The 17,600-nt window shown below is 39.8% G+C and overlaps 1 protein-coding gene across 8 annotated transcripts in view; it reads left to right on the plus strand.

Moving 5' to 3' along the window:
• The window catches only part of TBXAS1 (thromboxane A synthase 1), a 242,173-nt gene that overhangs the window by 2,777 nt on the left and 221,796 nt on the right, over nt 1-17,600 (plus strand). For 3 of the 8 annotated variants that reach the window (XM_085568338.1, XM_021536482.3, XM_085568344.1), the window contains exon 2: nt 7,864-8,055. In XM_085568338.1, coding sequence (XP_085424464.1) covers nt 7,958-8,055 — 98 coding nt within the window. In that variant the 5' untranslated portion in view covers nt 7,864-7,957. Of the gene's footprint in view, nt 1-4,787; nt 5,234-7,266; nt 8,056-17,600 lie in introns of those variants that run through there. The other 5 variants (XM_085568340.1, XM_085568345.1, XM_085568342.1 and 2 more) reach the window with 5 other exon arrangements.

Here is a 17,600-nt window from a genome sequence, read left to right on the forward strand (position 1 = left end):
TTTCCATCCTCCACCTTTACAGCAAAGGTTACCCTGAGCAGTGTGTGCGTCTGTCTGCTGTAAGTGTAGAAATACGTATTATTCATAACTTGCCAATGTGCATGCTGGAAAAAAAAAAAGCTGAATTTATAGCTATATTTCCTCTCTGCTGGAGTTTTTAGAGTTGTGTGTTTCAGTGTTTCCATTATAAACCCCTGTTTTCTGAGGTTTATAACAGTCTTGAAGAGCGGAGTGGTCTTGAACCATAATAGAAAGTGTGTTATGTTGCATTTACAGTACAGCTGTAACTGCACATTAAGGAGTGTAATCTTCTCAGTGTACCCTCAGTGCTCCAATAAAGTTCATTGGAGTTACACATACTGAGAGAAAAAGTATTTTATGTTTGGAGTTGGTGCTCTCCATCCACAGAGCTGAGTGCATCACATGAGGGCAGAGACAATCTACCTGCACCAGACTTCCAAAAATTCTTTGCTACACCCTTAAAATATTCATGCATCTGTGGAGCCTCCCTCTGAATTACAGCTCATCATAGCCTCTCTTTGTCCCTGGGAATTCCTAGTTAGCCTGAGCTGCCACATACAGAGCTGGGACTCTTGAGGAGAAAGTTCCCCATACCCTGAGAAGGAAACATATTTTCTTCTTGTGCTAGTCCAGCTACAATATTAAGGCTGGGCTTATCTGCCACTTGGTGGGAGGCATCAAGGTAGGAAGGAGTCTGGACACTGTAAACTTTAGTCTCAGATCCCAACTACAGTGCACTTTGAGAGATGAAGTTGAAAGGAGTGTCAGCAGGATTGAAGTCTTGTTGAGAATAAGTTTTCCTTGCTGTTTCAACTCATAACATCAGGTTATTTAGTCTTCCACTTAACCTTTCTTCCCTTGGCTAATAGGTCAGCTTATTGAGTTCATGCCCTTTTGTAAGTATTGCTAGCCTCAAGCATTCCAAAATCACAGATTTACTCTCAGAGCCATGAAACTGCAGGAAAAACATGCAATTTTTAAATTGAGCAATTAAAATAGTTTAATTAGTATTTTAGCCCTGATCCTTTGAGTTTCACAGCTTCTGAGCACTTTTTTCCTAGCTTGGAGCTTGACAGTCCTTGCCCCCAGTAAAACCTGCATTTATCACAATTGCACAAATGAACAACCAGCACTGTAGCAAAAAACTCAACTAAACCAAGAGTTCAGAAAGAGCTTGAGGTTTTGAAGTGCTGGTTTTGTGATTGCATAATTTCAATTTTCTTCCCTTTTTCTTTTTTTCTCACTGCCCTCACCAGTTATGCATGTCTGTGTTACAGCATATCTGCTGAGAATGAAGCTGAAGGGGTTTCTGATTTGGTGAGTAAGTGTACAAGTGGTCAGAAGAAAAGTCTGCAGTAAGAAAGCCCAATGAATGGGAAGGCACAAAAGGCTGAACCAGAGTAAAGCTACCCATATGTTGCATGTGCTTCCCTGCCACGTACAAGGGGGCTGCAATTTGCACTTTAGTTTTCTGTGCTCCCTTTCATATGGGTAAGAAGGCCTTTGGGAATCTCTGGCATGATCTACCAAGAATTATTCATCATGTGATGCATACATTTAGGCAGCAGATACACTCCATACAGGAGCATGAGTGAAAATATGGCATTTCAAGGTACTTTATACTGTCCCTGCATTTGCCCCATAGGGTGAAGTTTGGATGTGTCTTCCTGCCCCAGCTTTGCTTGTTCCAGCACCCCACACATTTTATGTTTTCACTGCAATCTGAGAATATCCATCATGGTCGTTCAGAGTGCAGTTACTGTCACTTTGAAATGCTTATCATGGGGAACATTTTCAAGGCAAGAGAGGCAAGAGGGCAACAGCTTCCCCAGCCACATCTGCAGGAGTCAGAGCAGCATTACCAAACCCTGCACGTGGTGATTTCCAGGAGATCCTGTGAAGGGATGTTTCTGCATCTTAAGAAGTGGTTCTGTAGATGCCACTAAAGAATTGCTGGGGAACTGGTCCTCCTCAGTGATTCCTTTTGGTGGCAGTTTGAGTTTCTTCGCAGTCAGGTTGCATTCCTACATGTGGACGCAAACTAAGAGCTTCTGGGCTTTTTTTGGGGATGAGAATTATTGCTGTGGCAAGAGTATTAGTCTGACTTGCTTCATTTCCACCCTTCTTTTTCCTTTTTGCCAATTTACTGCCTCTTCAATACAGAGACTAGTGGCAGTAGTGAGATGTAGTACCTGTTCTGGTTTTGGCATGTTTGTATAATCTAATGCATTCATTTGCTCTCTCTTTTTTCTGTCTTATTCATCTCAGAGGGACAATTGCATCCAAACACTCTGGTTTAGTTAGAGATAAGGCATAAAGGGACAGCTGATACTGCCCAGAGTTCCCAGATGGGAAGAATTCTACATTCTTGTCAGCTTGAAGGCCATAACCCATGGGCACATTCTCCATTCACATCTATGGAGTTTCTTCTGGGAGCATAAGATATTTGAAAAAAACAGTGGTAGTCCTCAGGTGAAGAATAGTTTTTTTACCTTGTCTGAGGTTCAAGGTTTTTGAGACTTTCTGTGCATTTCCCCTCTGTCATTTTGAATTTTGACAGGGTACTGATAAATGCATTGTATTAGTCTGTAAGTTTGTTTAATTAAGTTATAGAACAAGGTACTTCTGTTAAGTTTTCCACTGTTTTTTAGGCCTGTCATCCAGCACCAAAACACAATTTGGAGAATATAAGCCTGGAATTTGTCATCTAGAGTAGCTTTTCAGTCAGACAGAGAAGGTTAGGCATTTTTCATGGTGTTTAAAAACTGAGCTTCAGAAAAACAATTATAACTTCACAGCTCTTACCATAATATTTTTGCAAACATTGATATGTAAGTCTCTCTGCAACTACAAGACTAGTCTAAGCAGGGTTTTTTGGCTTTTGCTGTGAATGTGGTGCTATTGATCTGTGAACATAAATCCATATTTATCTCCAGTCAAGTTTATAGGACAATGAAATAATAGGATTGCTTGAATCAATCAATGTTTCTAAAGCAAGCTATAGAAATATAAACAAGTTACCAATTATTTAATAAAGTCAATTTGCTTAGAAATGCCTGGCGATGGGCAGCAGATGTTATACTAATTCCTGATTTCTCTGGCATTTCACAGGGGCTGCAAGATCTTAATGTCACTATTAGCAAAGGTAACTTTATTTTAGAAACTCATTCCGAACTCTCACAGCAAGAAGAAGAAACTGTCATTCCTTTTGACCACAAAATCTGTGCTATTTCTAAGAGGAGTTCTTTGAAATAACTAGGATATCTCACAGCTTGTTTCTTTAGAGGGGACTTAGTACAGTGGCACTACATTTAGTTAGCATAATGAGTTTTTTAGCCTCTAAGATACTGACTGTGTTTGAAGTACCATAACTTTTAGGCAGCTAGATTAAATTTGTTAGTGAAGTGCAAGTTTGCATAATATTTTAGCTCTCCTAGAATTTTAAACTGTATGCCTGTTTCCTGAGAAGCATTTAGGTTAATATAACCAGATTCTGACTTGGTAAAACAATTTAAGTGTAAAAGTGTGTCTTTCTGCTTCTCAGTTGGAAGTGCCATGAAAGTGGCCTCCTCGATGTGGTTTTACAGTCACTGTGTTTGCCTTTTGAGATCCACTTTATTGGAGTGACTTTATTCAAGGTGACTCAAGAATCTCCCGTGAGCTCATGGTATCCTTTTGGTGCTCTTGTCTGTTCTGAATGTAGAGCAGGATGTTTATTAGTAGGCTCTGATGCCTTGGTGGTCTGCCTGTGGGTAGTTTGTCATAGTTTATCATGCAGGAGTACAGAATCATCTGATTAAACTGCTTAATCAATCCTTGAACAGATATAGCAATAATTAAGTCACAGATGGCCATTGTAAATCCCTGTATTCCAATGCATTTTTATTCCAAGTACTTTGAATATTAAGGTTTTTTAAAATAAAAAAAAAACACAAAAAAAGGAAAAACCTCTTGAAATGTGCCTCTGGATTTTTTTTTTAATCAGTCTACCTTCAGGATGTTGAGAATTCATTTTGGCTCTGGAAGGGTTTTTGCTTTAAGATAAATTATCATCATATATACTTACAAATTTTGTTACATGGGCTTTGTTAAAGCTTATACATAAACTAGTTCCTGATTAATCTCTTTTTTAAGCTGTTCTGTGGTATTTTGTCTGCAGTATTTTGTGGCTAAGCTGTTTGTAGCAGAATTTTGTTGATGTGAAGACTGTGCTATAAATTTCTATAGACACAAACTGCTATAAAATTAAAATGTAACATCTTCCTGGACTTCCTTCATCTATCATAAAGTTGGTGTGGCTCAGACTTAATTAGATTATTATAGACCTAAAATATATGAGGTAGAATAGCAGAAGGGGAATTGAATTTGGTCATTAACAGGAGTATGTGGTTAGTCTAGCTGGTGTAGTCAGTAGCTCCTAAAATATGGGACTACACTTTCCATTTGATATGCTTTGAAGACAGGTCAAAATCCTTAACATGATTTAGGTTTACTGGGAAGGTCTATATTCCTGCTTTTTAATAAACTCTGTATTTCTTGTTGGAACAATACTTGTGTATGTCAAGCATTGCTGAGGCTCACAGCCACAGCTGTATTCCTTTGGAAGTTGAAATGCATTGTTTTGGAAGAGCATTTACAGAAAATATTACTGGACTCGGGGCTGTAAGGCACGAAGGCTTCCTGTAAAACCTGCGTTGTCTGGGTGCCAGGTTTTTGTTCTTTTTCAGTTGGGGAACAATTCAGCCTCTCAGACTTTGAATGCTGTTGTGTACTTCCCTGCTCAATAGCTGCTGCTGTGAGCATGTGTGCAGGCTGCAGCCCTGGTGCTCAGCACTGAACTCCTGCTATTTGCTGGGGAGCTCCCAGGCAGTGGTGGGGAAGGCAGGGTGAGATGGGTCCCTTCAGTGGAGGTTTTAGTCAACATCTGTTTGTGATGGACGAGGTGGTGATCCGTGGATTTTAGTTGCTACAGAAGAAAAGGGCGTGGATGGCACTGCGTCAAGGAGCTTCAAACCTTGGTAGATGCAGTCTTGAGGGAAGCCTGGTGGATGCAAACGCAGGCGCTGCTGCTGGCTCACAGCAGGCTGACAGGAAAAGGCTTCTGCTGTCTCTGGCTTCCTCCAGCCTGCGGTTAGGGACGACTTTGTTTCACTACTTCTTTGATACTGCTACCATACTGGCCAGCGTGACTCCACAAAAGGAACTCTTGGAGGTTGGTGAAAAATATCTGCGCTGTTAAGTCTTAATTAGGATGATATTTCTCACGTAAAAAAAAACTTGTAAAGAGAATTCTCAGGATTGATAAGTATCTTGTTTGCATTGCTCGCTGCATCCCTGACTCCTTTTCCCCCACAAGTATCCTGTGGATTTATATGGCTCTTCACAGAGCTGAGGTCCCTGACTCCAAGATGATAATTCTAAATGCCTCTGTCTGTGATGAGAGGTGCTCCATGCAGGTTTTAGAGTCAATGCTTGCCTCCCTTCTTAATGGTCAGGGGTGCCAAGCTAAAATCCCACATCAAGAAACAGGTGATGAAGCTTGACAAATAAAACAAAACAAACCCCACCATCAACAGAAGAAAAGGACGAAAAGAAAAGCAAAAAAAAAAAAAAGGCTTGATTATGTGTTCTTTCCCAAATTGGATTCTGATGTGAGATCCTATTTTCTTTCTTAAGCATATGTTTAAGAGCTATTCATACCTCCTGTTTCAGTGTGACTGGGAAAAGACTCCAGTCCTTCTTAAAAAACAAGTGAGGTTTCTACTTGACCTGTGTGTGCTGATAGGAGTCATGCAGTTGATTTTAATAAGAGAACATCTGTCCTCTATGTGCAGAAAAATTCCTTTTATTAAAAAGTCAAATAAATTAAAGTGAAATTAGAATATTATTTCTTGTCTTCTACCCCTGTGATATAAGAAGAAAAGACAAGTCTTTTAGGAAAGAAAGAAGAAAAGAAAAGAAGAAAAGTCTTTTAGAAAATACTTTGATGTATATCAATATGTGATTTTTTTTTTCTTTTTCTGAAAGTCCCACAGGATTGCTTGTTAGTTGGGATTAGCTTGTGCCCACTGATTAATTCCTTGTGTCACTGGTGCTAAATCTTGTTGCAGTTGTTCTTGCAGAACTTTCCAGCAGCAGCAGCAGCAGCAGCAAACCATCAGAGCTGTTACTGACCTAGAATAGCAGTGGAGTTGTTAATACCTGAAGCAAGGTTTTCTGTGAGCTTCGTCGCTATTCTGCAGAGCTGATGAGCTGGTTAACACCTTTTACTTATTCTGTAAGGATCTGAGGCTGGAAGGGAATTAATGCAGCTGTGAAGCACGGAGAACCAAAATAGCAGTGATTCACTTAGAGAAGAGCCAAATCTTCTCAAAATTAAACTCCATTGTGTTAAAGACTTTACTTTTTTGATACCTGTATTATTAAATTCTCTGATAAAAGCAGGAAGTGTAATACAGTGATATTGGAGAAGCCTTGCACATTGAATCTAACCTATTGTCTTGGGGTAGTAAGAGAAAAAAACACTCTTTATCAGGTGTGTTACGAGAATCAGATTTTACAGAATTTCTGGTTCTCAAGGTTACTATATAATTCATAAACCAAGTTTTTGCATAGCATTGATTTTCTTATCTTTCAAATAGGTTGTTTACGATGGGTGGAAACTCTGAAGCACGTATATGAGAATTTGTAGTTTCATAAGTATCAAATAATACTAGACAGTTCAGGGAATTTTGTCATGGGCAAAGGTATTTATGTGCAAGCTGCTGCTTCTGATGTTGTCCTGAAGATTTATTTGATCATGTAATGGTTACTTTTGTGTATAACAGGTTGATGGTCTTCTCTCGTAGAAGTGCTTCAACGTGTGTACATTGCTTTACCTTTCTAACTGGACTGGATCAGATGCTTAAAACAGGCTTGAGGTTTGCAGGCAGGAAAATATGGAAGAAAGCTAAAGAATTAATATACAGTGAACAAACAATTTCCGGAACTGCAGTCAAAACTTGATTGTTGTGTGCAGGTTGTTCTAGGGCCTGTGGCAACCTGACTGTGCCACAGTGCAGAGAGAATAGATTTTACCATATTGGTGTTAAACCTGATACTAGAAATACAACATAGGGGTAGCCAAAGTATCTCTGGAGAGACTGGTTAGTGATACCTCCAAGGGGGACAGTGCACTGAGCCAGGAAAATTTGCTGTAGCCCTCATGAACTTGAGATGATACAGCCAAACAGTGCTGTCTGTGTGGACTCACCAGCGTGGCAGATGCTGACTTATGGATCTGGTACTACCCCAGAAATTTGGGGTTTTCTGCTCATTTGGTCTTTATTTGCATGCATTCTAGAAGTCACATTAGACCAGCTTTCCTCTAATTCTTCCTTTTATTTGTGGTAATTTAAAGTTTACTTGTTCCATTTTACAAGGTATAACCAGCTTGGAAATGAAGTGCTAATGAAGTTTCATATTGCAAAAATGCTCTAATTTAGTAACTTTAGTGAACTCCACTGTTTGTATATTAGGGCACCCCTGAAGCGCCTTTATGTTTTTCTTCCATGATCTGTAACATGGTCAGGCTGTCTCCCCCATTTATTTTCCCCACACACTCCCCAGATTCCCATACTTGAGGTCTAAAAACCTATTCAGCAACACTGATGTCTCAAGCAGTGGATATGTAAATATTTACTGGCATGACAGTCAACAACAGTGGGAGGGGGGAAATTGCTACATTCTACCATTCAGGGAACCTTTGAGTTCTGTCTCAGAGTGTGCAGTCGATGAGAAGAGGAAAGGTTTGCAGTCTGTGCTTGACATGTTTTTGCTCTCTCGGTTCCTGTTTTGTTGCAGATGTCATTCATTTAGCTGTGGAAGGCTTTATCAGCCCTTGTGGAGGCTTTCCCCTGCACACAGCACTCAAGGCTGAGAGCTGTAGTGGAGGAAAATGGAGCCTGTAGATCTTCTGGCACTTGTCTCCGTAGAAATGAACAGCACCACAGTCACCCTGGCTTTGCTGGCAGTCTTCCTGGTCCTGCTGTATTGGTAAGTGATAGTGGTGAGATGGGTTGCACTTCAGACACAAACCCTGCTGAAACCCAGCATCTCTAGAGTCTCATCCATGAGGGGAAACTGGAAGGTAATTTCCTAGGAGGGAAATGGAGAGGGAATTGGTTTGGAAGCAGAGAGTGCAATAAATACTCACAAAACTCACTATGCTTTTAGAGAATTTTCTCCTTGCAATCTTGTCTTGTAAGTGCTTTACCAACTGCTAACAAAAATTGTCTTCTAAGTTAAGAACTTATTTGTTGGTTTCCTATTAATGTCTTTGGGCAGCAGGAACATTGGTACAGGTCAAAAAGAAACCAAGTACTTGTTGGACCTCTTCTCTCTACTGTGCTGCACACTTGTTCTTTGGCTGAAGCGTACAGACACTTATTTTAACTGCTGCTTGAATTTCCTCTCTTGTTCTTTCCACACTGACTAGTAGACACAAATCAGAATAACAGCAGCTGTAATGGTTAGCACAGTAGGCAATGCAGTGAGCTGTGCTGAAATGAAAAAAAACAACAACCTCCCCCCTGTCCTTACAATTTCTTTCAGAAATTATATTAGCTGAACTGGGAGTGTTTTTCTGACTTTTCACTTGCATTTATCTTCAAATCCTGCCTTCCAGTAAAATAATGGGGCTTTTCTCAATTGTATGAGTGTTCAATAAAAGGTTTTAGGGACTGTTGCAGAAAAAAAAAAAAAAAACCAGCAAAAATCCAAAGCTAATCTGGAAGAGAATAGTGATGGCACCATTAGTTTAGCACAACTGTGGTAGCAATGTAAATGACAAATCACTTTGCATATATTTTGTTATTCTTTCACCCTGTTGAGCTTTGTTAAACTTCCTTCTGTGTTCAGAGAGGATCTAGAGAGACTAAAAAGAGTCAAACCCATACTTGATGTGTATTGCTGTATCAAATAGGTGGGTGAGCCTGCTTTCTTAACAAGATCTTTCTTAACAAGATGCCCAAATAATTCTAAATATCTAAGTCCTACATCCTCTGAATTTTATTGGGAAAAAGAACAGTGGCTTCATTAAGACCATGTTGTTCACCTGTAGACCTGTGCAACTTTGGGAGCTTAAGGGGGAGAGAGGGAGGACAGAGGCACATCCACAGTTCAGAAAAGCAGCAGGTCAGCTGGTGAGATCTAGCCACCTCTGAATCATTTGAAATAGCCTGATACTTCCACATAGCTCATGTCCAGATGTGCCAAGATCTCCAAAGACCTGGAACTGCTCCTTGTAAATCTTAGGCACCGTCTGGTGTGTGTTTGCCCAGGGCCCCATTTTCCCATTCAGTTTAGGAAAGGCTGTTCCTCCCCTTGAAGTTAAGTCATGGTGGTTTAGTGCACATTTGGTCTTGCCATTAACAAAGCTAACTCTAATTGCAGAGTTAAACCAGACTCGTGGCTGTAGTCAGTTACTCCTAAATTGAGGGCCTACCATAAAAGTTTCAAAAAGTTCAGCTTAGCAGTGAGGTGGGAAATTGTCTAACAGTAGAGACACCCCATTCAGTGTGTCTGCTTTTCTGGCTGAAGGTGAGCTCTGTGAAAAGCATCAAGAAAAGGCAGCAGAAGTTTTATATGGGAAAAGTGTTTTATACTTGTAACTGCCAATGGTTACTACTAACCAATCTTGTTGATCTACAGATTCAAGTTTATTTTTAAGTAGCTTGTTAAATATGGGTGCCTGTAGATCACTTTTCAATGGGAAGCTGGCAATGACTAAACTTGCAATAAAATAAGCCATGGGCTGTTGGTAGGTTTCCTTATGTCTGAGCTGTTCACATCTATTTATCTCAGTAAAGTGCAGTTCATGTGCCTGTAAGGTTAAAATCTTGAATCACATCTGCAAGTGTGGTAGTTGTTCAAACTTCTCAACTTTCTAATTTGAGTCTATTTTGTTGAAATTTTTTATACTACCTGCGTGTTTAAACAAATCAGTAAAACTCAATGCATGCTCGCATCTTCCTTTATTCATGACTGAAACCTTGGGTTCAAGGAATTATTTAAACTGTATGTAAAATGGTTGCTAATATAAAGGCAGGTCTCTAATTCTAGAGAATGTTTTTATTGCTGTTGTGTTGTGTACCTGATTATCTGGTTCTTCTAGGAGTTAGAAAACAGGAGTATTGTGTATGGCAGGAGTAATAATAATGTAATAACTCTTAGGGTTCCTTTGAGGTTTTATTTATAAGCCTTATCTTAATTTTTCAATAACTGCTGAATTTTTTTTTCAGCTTTTTCTTCCAGGATTTCAGAAGGGCAGTCCTGGGGAAAGGGAGGAATGAATATTTGCTGTTGTAAATTTTGTTATTTATTGTTATTTTGTTAGTGTATGATTGATTGGGGTCATGTTGTGTCAACTGTTGTGTGAAAATAAGAACAAGTAGTTTGTCCGCCTTGTTGGCTGTAAAAGGCTTAGTAAGGCTCAACAGAAGGCAGTTGCAGGTAGAGGAGAGAGTAAAAAGATCTAATGCACACTAGAATAGGAATGTGTTCATGGCAACACTGGTGTTATTGAACTCTTTCCTTAGCATGATTTTCGTGAATGAGGGTACTCAGAGGTTTAAATGACAGCCTTGAGCTGCTGTCCATGGGCTCAGCCTCAGTCCCTGTGAGTGTGTATATTGTAAGGCCAGCTGGGATTTGTCACAGTTCATCTGGCAGGTGGTATCTTGCTAAACTGCGATAAGACCAATCTCTTCACATTTTTGGGTATGGTGAGGTCATATGAAAGAGGGAGAGAAGAAAGGGTTGATTGGGAAAGGGAGGAAGGCTGTAGCTGCATAAAAATAAACTTACTGGGAAGATGCGAGTCTTAGGAAGAAACTTGGATGATTTGATAATTTTTAGGCTGTTATTTATGGTACAATGAAGATCATCAATAACTCTTTATAACAAATTGTGTAATAACACATCTCTGATTTCTCATGCATTGTCGTCAGTGTAATATGAAGGTGATGCTTGTAGTGTAATGTGTCAATTTTAAATCAGTGGAAGCAACTATAACCTCTCAGTGTTTGTCTGCTACACGACCTTAAGTCAGCTCTAAGGAGAGGCTTTGTAAGGCAGTTGATTAAATATTGGGAGTAGAAAGAGCCGTGAAGCTTTTTGGGTACATAGTCTATTTGGATTTCAATGGGAAGTTGGTTTTTGGTAATCTGTTAAATTAAGAGGCTGCTCAAGCCACCTCACTATCCCCCATTCCTGAAGGATTTAGTCATCTGCTACCCTCTCCATTCCTGCTATTTGTCTTCTGTAGGTAGAAGTCTCTTCTTGAAGATTTCTTATCATGGATTCTCTGATTTCCGTTACTACATCATTATTATTGTGATAGACAGGTTGCTGCTTTATTGACCACAAAAAGGCATAATATGGCTAACTACCAAAGTTCAGTAATACCAGTGGCACAACACTTAGTGCTCTTAAAAAATGTCTTGTCTGTGTCCTCCCCTGTGATTTCTTCCACCCAAACTGATTACCAGAGTAGTTTCTTTTAAGAGCACTTTCTTTCTCAATTGCAAGCACTGCTGTGTCTATTTGCCTAATCTCTGTGAATCTCGGGGGTTTTTTTTAGTCATGAAATAAAATCAAACTCTTAAGGGAAGAAAGAGGTTAACATTTACAAATCCCAGTGATACTCTCTATTGAAAAATAGAGTACTATATCTATGCAACATATTGTTCATTTTCATTTCAAACATATGCTGAGTTGGATATCCCATGCTTGGCTGTAGCTGCAAACATTGCTTTGTGTCTTTCCTTTTGCTGTCTGGGTAGATGTTTGATAAAATGAAAGCATGAGTTTATCTTGCTTTAAAGTTTAATGTACCATAAGCTGAGCATTATGAAGAAGCTGTCATAGCATTCAGATACCTGTGTTCAAACTGGATTATCAACCTCTTGTCTAAACAAACCTGGGGTTTTTTAGAAACATGGAGGTTGGGTGGAAGTGTTTGTTTATGTTTGTAAGATCTGTGTCTAATTGCATGCTTTCAAACATAGCAAAACATAAACTAGTGGTGTTCCTGTCTCTTTCTGAAAAGCTAAGTAATTCAGAAACATGTCATTTCCACATTGAAGTAATATTAATGATTACTTGTGCTAGAGACAAGTCTAGAGATACTTAGAGATTGGGGTATCCCTAGATCAAGGTACTACCCACCCAGTGCAGAATAAGTCAATTCTGCCCCAAAGAATTTGCAGTCTCTGATAAAAAAGAATGAAAACTAAATTTAGTATTTTTCCTCCTCTGACCTTAAGTCATTTGCATATAATTGGATGAGGACACACTTAGGCATTGGGGCACATGTGTTTGAGTTCATCAGCTGGTGCCATACCTGCAGTAAACCACATCAGGAGTTGATCTCAGGACAAGGTAGTGTTTCCATACAGGTAATTTCAACACCATTGCTTGTTTGGCATTACTTTGCATCTGTGGTTTTGGAAAGGTCTCTAAATGGAAAGTTTAGAGTTAATCTTTCTCCAGCAAAACCTTTGTTCTGGTTTTAAGGTTTTGCATTCTGGTCATAAGGTTTTGCAGAACCTTACTGTTTGGGATTGAGTTAGCTAAAACTACCTTTTTTTTTTTTCTAAAGTAAATGCCTCGTAATACTACATCTTGGACCAACTTTTTCCCTCAAAAGATCACTATTTACAAAAGTTATTTGGCAGCTAGAGCTCTAGGTTTATGGTCTGAGTGCAGGCATAAGGGAAGTAGATTATTTTCGCTAACACATAATACTTCTGGATAGATTCAGGGACAGGCACTAAAAAACCTGCATCCTTTCTGGGTAGGTAGGCCTAATTTTTCACCTGACACTGCTGCCATCAAAGGCACAGGGCTGCTAGGACCACTATGGCTGGAAACAGGCCTGGGTGTGGAGCATCAGGAAACACTCAGAGGGATGTAGAGCTCTGCTCAGGCTCTTCGAGGTGAGAGATTCAGAGAGGCATCCTAATGCTCAGGTGTCAAAGCCTCTCATTTCCCTTTCTGGCAGAAGGCACAGCTCTAGACAGAGAATACTCAGGGGCTGCTGCTCCTGTACTGCTGCTGGACTTGTCTCTGTCTCCCACATCCTTCTGACCAGCACAGCCTGACCTCTGAGCTGGAATCTCAGGTTATGGTCCCTAATGAGGCTTCCCCTATTACATTTTTGTAACTTCTCAGTTAGCAGTGAACCCAGCATCAGGTTTACAGGGTAAGAAGGATGGGAAGTTTTGGGGTTTTTAATATTCTGTTAACCCCAGCTGGTGTTTTTTTTTTTGTTTGTTTGTTTTTTTTGTTTTGTTTTTTTTTGTTTTTGTTTTTGTTTTTGTTTTTTTCCCTAAAATGGCCATTATCAGTGGAAATCATTCTGCTTCCCTCCCCTTCATTTGAATGTCCCATCAGAAAAGCTAGAAGGATCTGACTCAACCAGAAACACCAGCAAACCACTGTAGATGACAGAAGAAAATCTAAAAGATTCTGAATTATCTTTGTCATGCATTTTCACATCAAGCAAATCTGTAATTCGCACTAATATGTCAAACATAATTTGATCCCAAAACTTTGTAATATATGGCCTTGCCTAAATCAAGTATCTCTAGGTGAGTTTGAGAAGGAACAGAATAAACTACTGAGTTATAATTGGGAAAGGTGCCATACCACATATAACTAAATACTTTATTCCTCTGAAAACAAGGTAGATTTGTGTAGATTTGATCATCCAGAATGAAGTTCACTCAGTGCCCTGATGATGCTGCTTTTAGGTAAACAAAGTTATCTTACTTCTGGGGGAAGAAGAAGAACAGTTTTCTCTTGTTGCTATTGCAGCTTCAGTCCCTAGGTTCTCTGGGGTATACTCAGAGGCTGTTATAACCCCTTGGTTATCCAGTGTTGGGCCTTGCAGGCTGTGCATCTGTAGTGTTGCTTTGTTGCATTACACTACAAAACTCAGAAACTGCCTCTGCTTGTTTTGTTTTGTCTTCAATTTAGGGATTACATGTCCAGCAGTGTTTATTTGAAGGCCCTCAAGTGGTTGTTGAGTTTTTTGCTTTTGTGAAGGTGCACTTTATCCTAAAAACTCTGTAAAAAGCTCTATCTCCAGCCTATTAATTCCTTGTGGTTTTTGTTTTTCCCTGAACTTTTTCATGCCTTTCCCCATTAAATCCCAAATTAAAGTATAGTTTGATTTTATTGAGTGGAGATTGGAGCCTTAATAGTATGTAAAGGCATACCTACAGGGATAGGATGGCTTCCTTTCACAAACCTGATATATTTATCTGTGTTCTGCTATGGTTTCCAGATCCAAGTCCAATGGAGTGAACTGCAAAGCTGGATAATACACACAAATAGCTCAAGAGCAAACAGGAGCTGGAGTCAGCCCCTGAGCCATCCAATTTCTGCTTCCACCTCCCATGGGGCTTGGAATGGCCTGAGTCTGGTCTCAACTGGGTTGCATAGGCAGGAGAGACCAGCAAGGGAGAGAAGTACTCTGACTTCTCCATCAGGCAACTTCTGCCTGGGAGCCTGCTCTGGAGCTGCACTCAGCTCTGCTGGGCCTGCAGTTTGATTTTAACTTTTGATCTGGTCTTTGCCTTTGGGCAGGTTGCTTTCTTTAACTTGGGGATATTTGGGCCCCTCTCAAACTGATTTTTGGTACTCCAAATTATCTTCTAGGAGCTCCTGCCTCCATCTACTGACAGTATTAGGAACATGAGGAACTTAATACCCTGCTGGTGTATTAAAAGGAATTGAAATTAGATGATGGGAGAAGGCAATATGAACAACTTCCTCAGAGAGAAGGCTCTGCAAGCAGTGCAGCACTCCATCCATTGCACTGGGGCTGTCTCTTGCTGTGTCCTTGCATTGAATTGTCAGGCTCAGAGGGTCTGCTGCAAAGTCTGCAAACACTGCCATGAGCTCTGCTCTTCCCTGAACCCCAGGGGTGCATACTGAAGTTCCTGTGACTGCCCTGCACTGGGAGGACTTGTTGCTCCTGTGCTCCAGGATTTTTGTCACTCCACTTTCAGATAGCACACAAAGTGTCCTGCCAGCATGCCTGTGCTCCCTCTTAAATGAAAAGTTAAAACAATTTGTAGTTTTGACAGGTCAGAACTCCTCAGAGTGCTGAAATATAGATCTCTGCTCTCTCTTTTTCTTGTCTTCTTTAACATTGCTCCCATTATTTTAAAAAATTGCCCATATTCTTCTTCACTCCTTTTTGTCTTTGCATTAGATTTCATCCATACCAATGTTTGTTTTGTCCTCGCTGCTGGCTCACAGGTAATTTATGCCTTTGATTGCCATGGCTTGCTCTTCTGTAGGGGAGTTTTATATTGTATTTAATGGAGCTGTCTAAAAAATGCTTTAAAATATTTACATATTATTGAGAGATTGTTTTTTATCAGTTCCCTTTGACACACACAGAATCTTTAGATGGATTTTTCACTCTCTTATCTCCCTAGTTCTCTTTTTGGTTTTTTTTCCCTATTGAAAACAGTTTACTGTTCCATGAGCTTAGTATGTGCTAACTGCTGTGAAGCAGCTGAAAGAGTTCAAAATATTTTCTGGTTTGGGTTTGGATATGCATTTATTTCACTTTCCTGGGAATAGCAGAGGAGCTTGAGAAAATGATGTTCCATGTCTGCCTCTTCCTTCCCTTGCTTTATATGCCATTGCTTACATTGGTGACAATTTCTTTGAAGCTTTACTTCTTTATTTGACATGTGTTATTTATGATTGGAGTTATGTGCAGGCCAATAGGAATACAAGAGTTTTAATGAAGGGATCATCTAGCATGAGGGAGATTCTTTATATGCATTCCTTTGGTAGTTTCCTGGCTAGGTGTTGCTTTTGTGGTTCTGCAAAACCTGTGTAAGTTGTTAGGGGAGCAAGGAAGCAGCAAACAGGAAAGGGCAAAACTCATTATATTATTTTTTTGACTCGGTTAGGAAAAGAAGGTGGATGCCCAGCAATGGCTGGGAAAAGACTGGAAAGAATGACTGGGGACAGCAAGATATGACTCCATTAATTTGCAGATGGTTGTTACAGATTGAGGTCAAGTATATTAGGGCAAATTGAGGCTGGAAGAAAGGAGCTGAACTGAGATGTGTGTTGGGATTAGGAAATGGGGTGATGTCTGTATGCTTGCTTATATGGGCAAAGTAAAGTCTACTTTCTTGGAAAGAATAGTTCTTTTCAGCCACTAAAAAACTTGTGATGCTTTTTACGAGTTGAGGGCATGGGAAGGATGAAAAGGCAGTAGACTTTACAGAAGATGAGAAATTGGTAATTGTATGATCACAAGCTCCTGCTGAATGAATGCTCTTGGATGAGAACTCTTGGCAGAATTCTGAACCTGTAACCCTTGGTATTGTTTTAGTTTACTTGGTGGCAATAAATCTGATATAGTCTGTGCATGCATGTTTGTGGTTTCTCATCCAAAAAGCTCCAAAGAGCTTTTATGTAAACACCCTTTCAGTAGAGCTATAACAATTGAAGAGGTTGTCAAGGCATGTGCTTTGAAATGTGGGAAAGACATGAAATAAAGCCATCCTGGGAGAGGAAGGAGCAGCTAAAGGATCTTTAGTGGATTGCATTCTAGCATGACAGACAGAGAGTGATGGTGGTCAAAAACTGCAAGGGCCCTCTTTCATCTTTAAAATATCTATATGACCTGTTTGATCTCCAAAGAGTTTAACAAATCTGTTTTAAAATTTTCTGAAATACTCTTCATGACTTGAGATGAAGAAAGCTCTCCCAACAGAGTCCTCAGTACAAGCTTCATAGCAGCAAAACTGAGAAGCTGCATATTTATGTTAGGATAGATTTCAGTGGGTGTAACATTATTGTACTGGACTGATTAATGTCTCTGAATGCTGTGATGAGCTGTACTCAGTTTGGGACCCTGAGTTGACAAATAGTTGCTCAGTAGTCATTCAGGTCAGAGCTCTGGCCAGCAGCTTCAGAAAGAACAAACACCTCTTGGTGGTACCAGAAAGGCTTTGGATCACCTCCTGTAGCTCGTGAAACAGGCTTGTTCTGGAGTAATATTCAGCAGCCTTCACTTCTGTGTATCTGGCTTGCTCTCTCTCATCCCTTCTTCAGAGGTAGGAATTGGTGGTACAAAGATAAAGAATCCTCAGTTTTACTAACTATTCCTAGATATGGCAACAAACCTTGAGCTTTTCCTATTTCAGAATAATAGTATTTTAAAATTTGTTTGTCTACTGGAAAGTTTTAGTCCTCACATAATTTCTCACAGATTGTGTAGTTGTGTCTCTTGACAGTTGTGTCTCTTGGTAGTTGTGTTTTAAAATTTTAAAAAGTTTAAATTTTTAGGAGTAGTTAAGTATTCAGTGGTTTCACAATATATTTTCTTTCCTGAGTTGTAACTTTTGTTTGATATGAATGGAAGTGCTCTCAATTTGAGTGGAAAAGCAGCCATCTGGTGTTCTCCTAGGACATAGAGATGTTGTCTGTTATTAACTGAAAGAGACCATCAGATCCTGGGTGTCAGGCACAGAGGAGTGAGTGACCTCCCCAAGCAAGGC

Source organism: Lonchura striata, chromosome 1A (assembly GCF_050655825.1).
Source record: "Lonchura striata isolate lonStrDom1 chromosome 1A, ASM5065582v1, whole genome shotgun sequence".
NCBI lineage: Eukaryota > Metazoa > Chordata > Aves > Passeriformes > Estrildidae > Lonchura > Lonchura striata.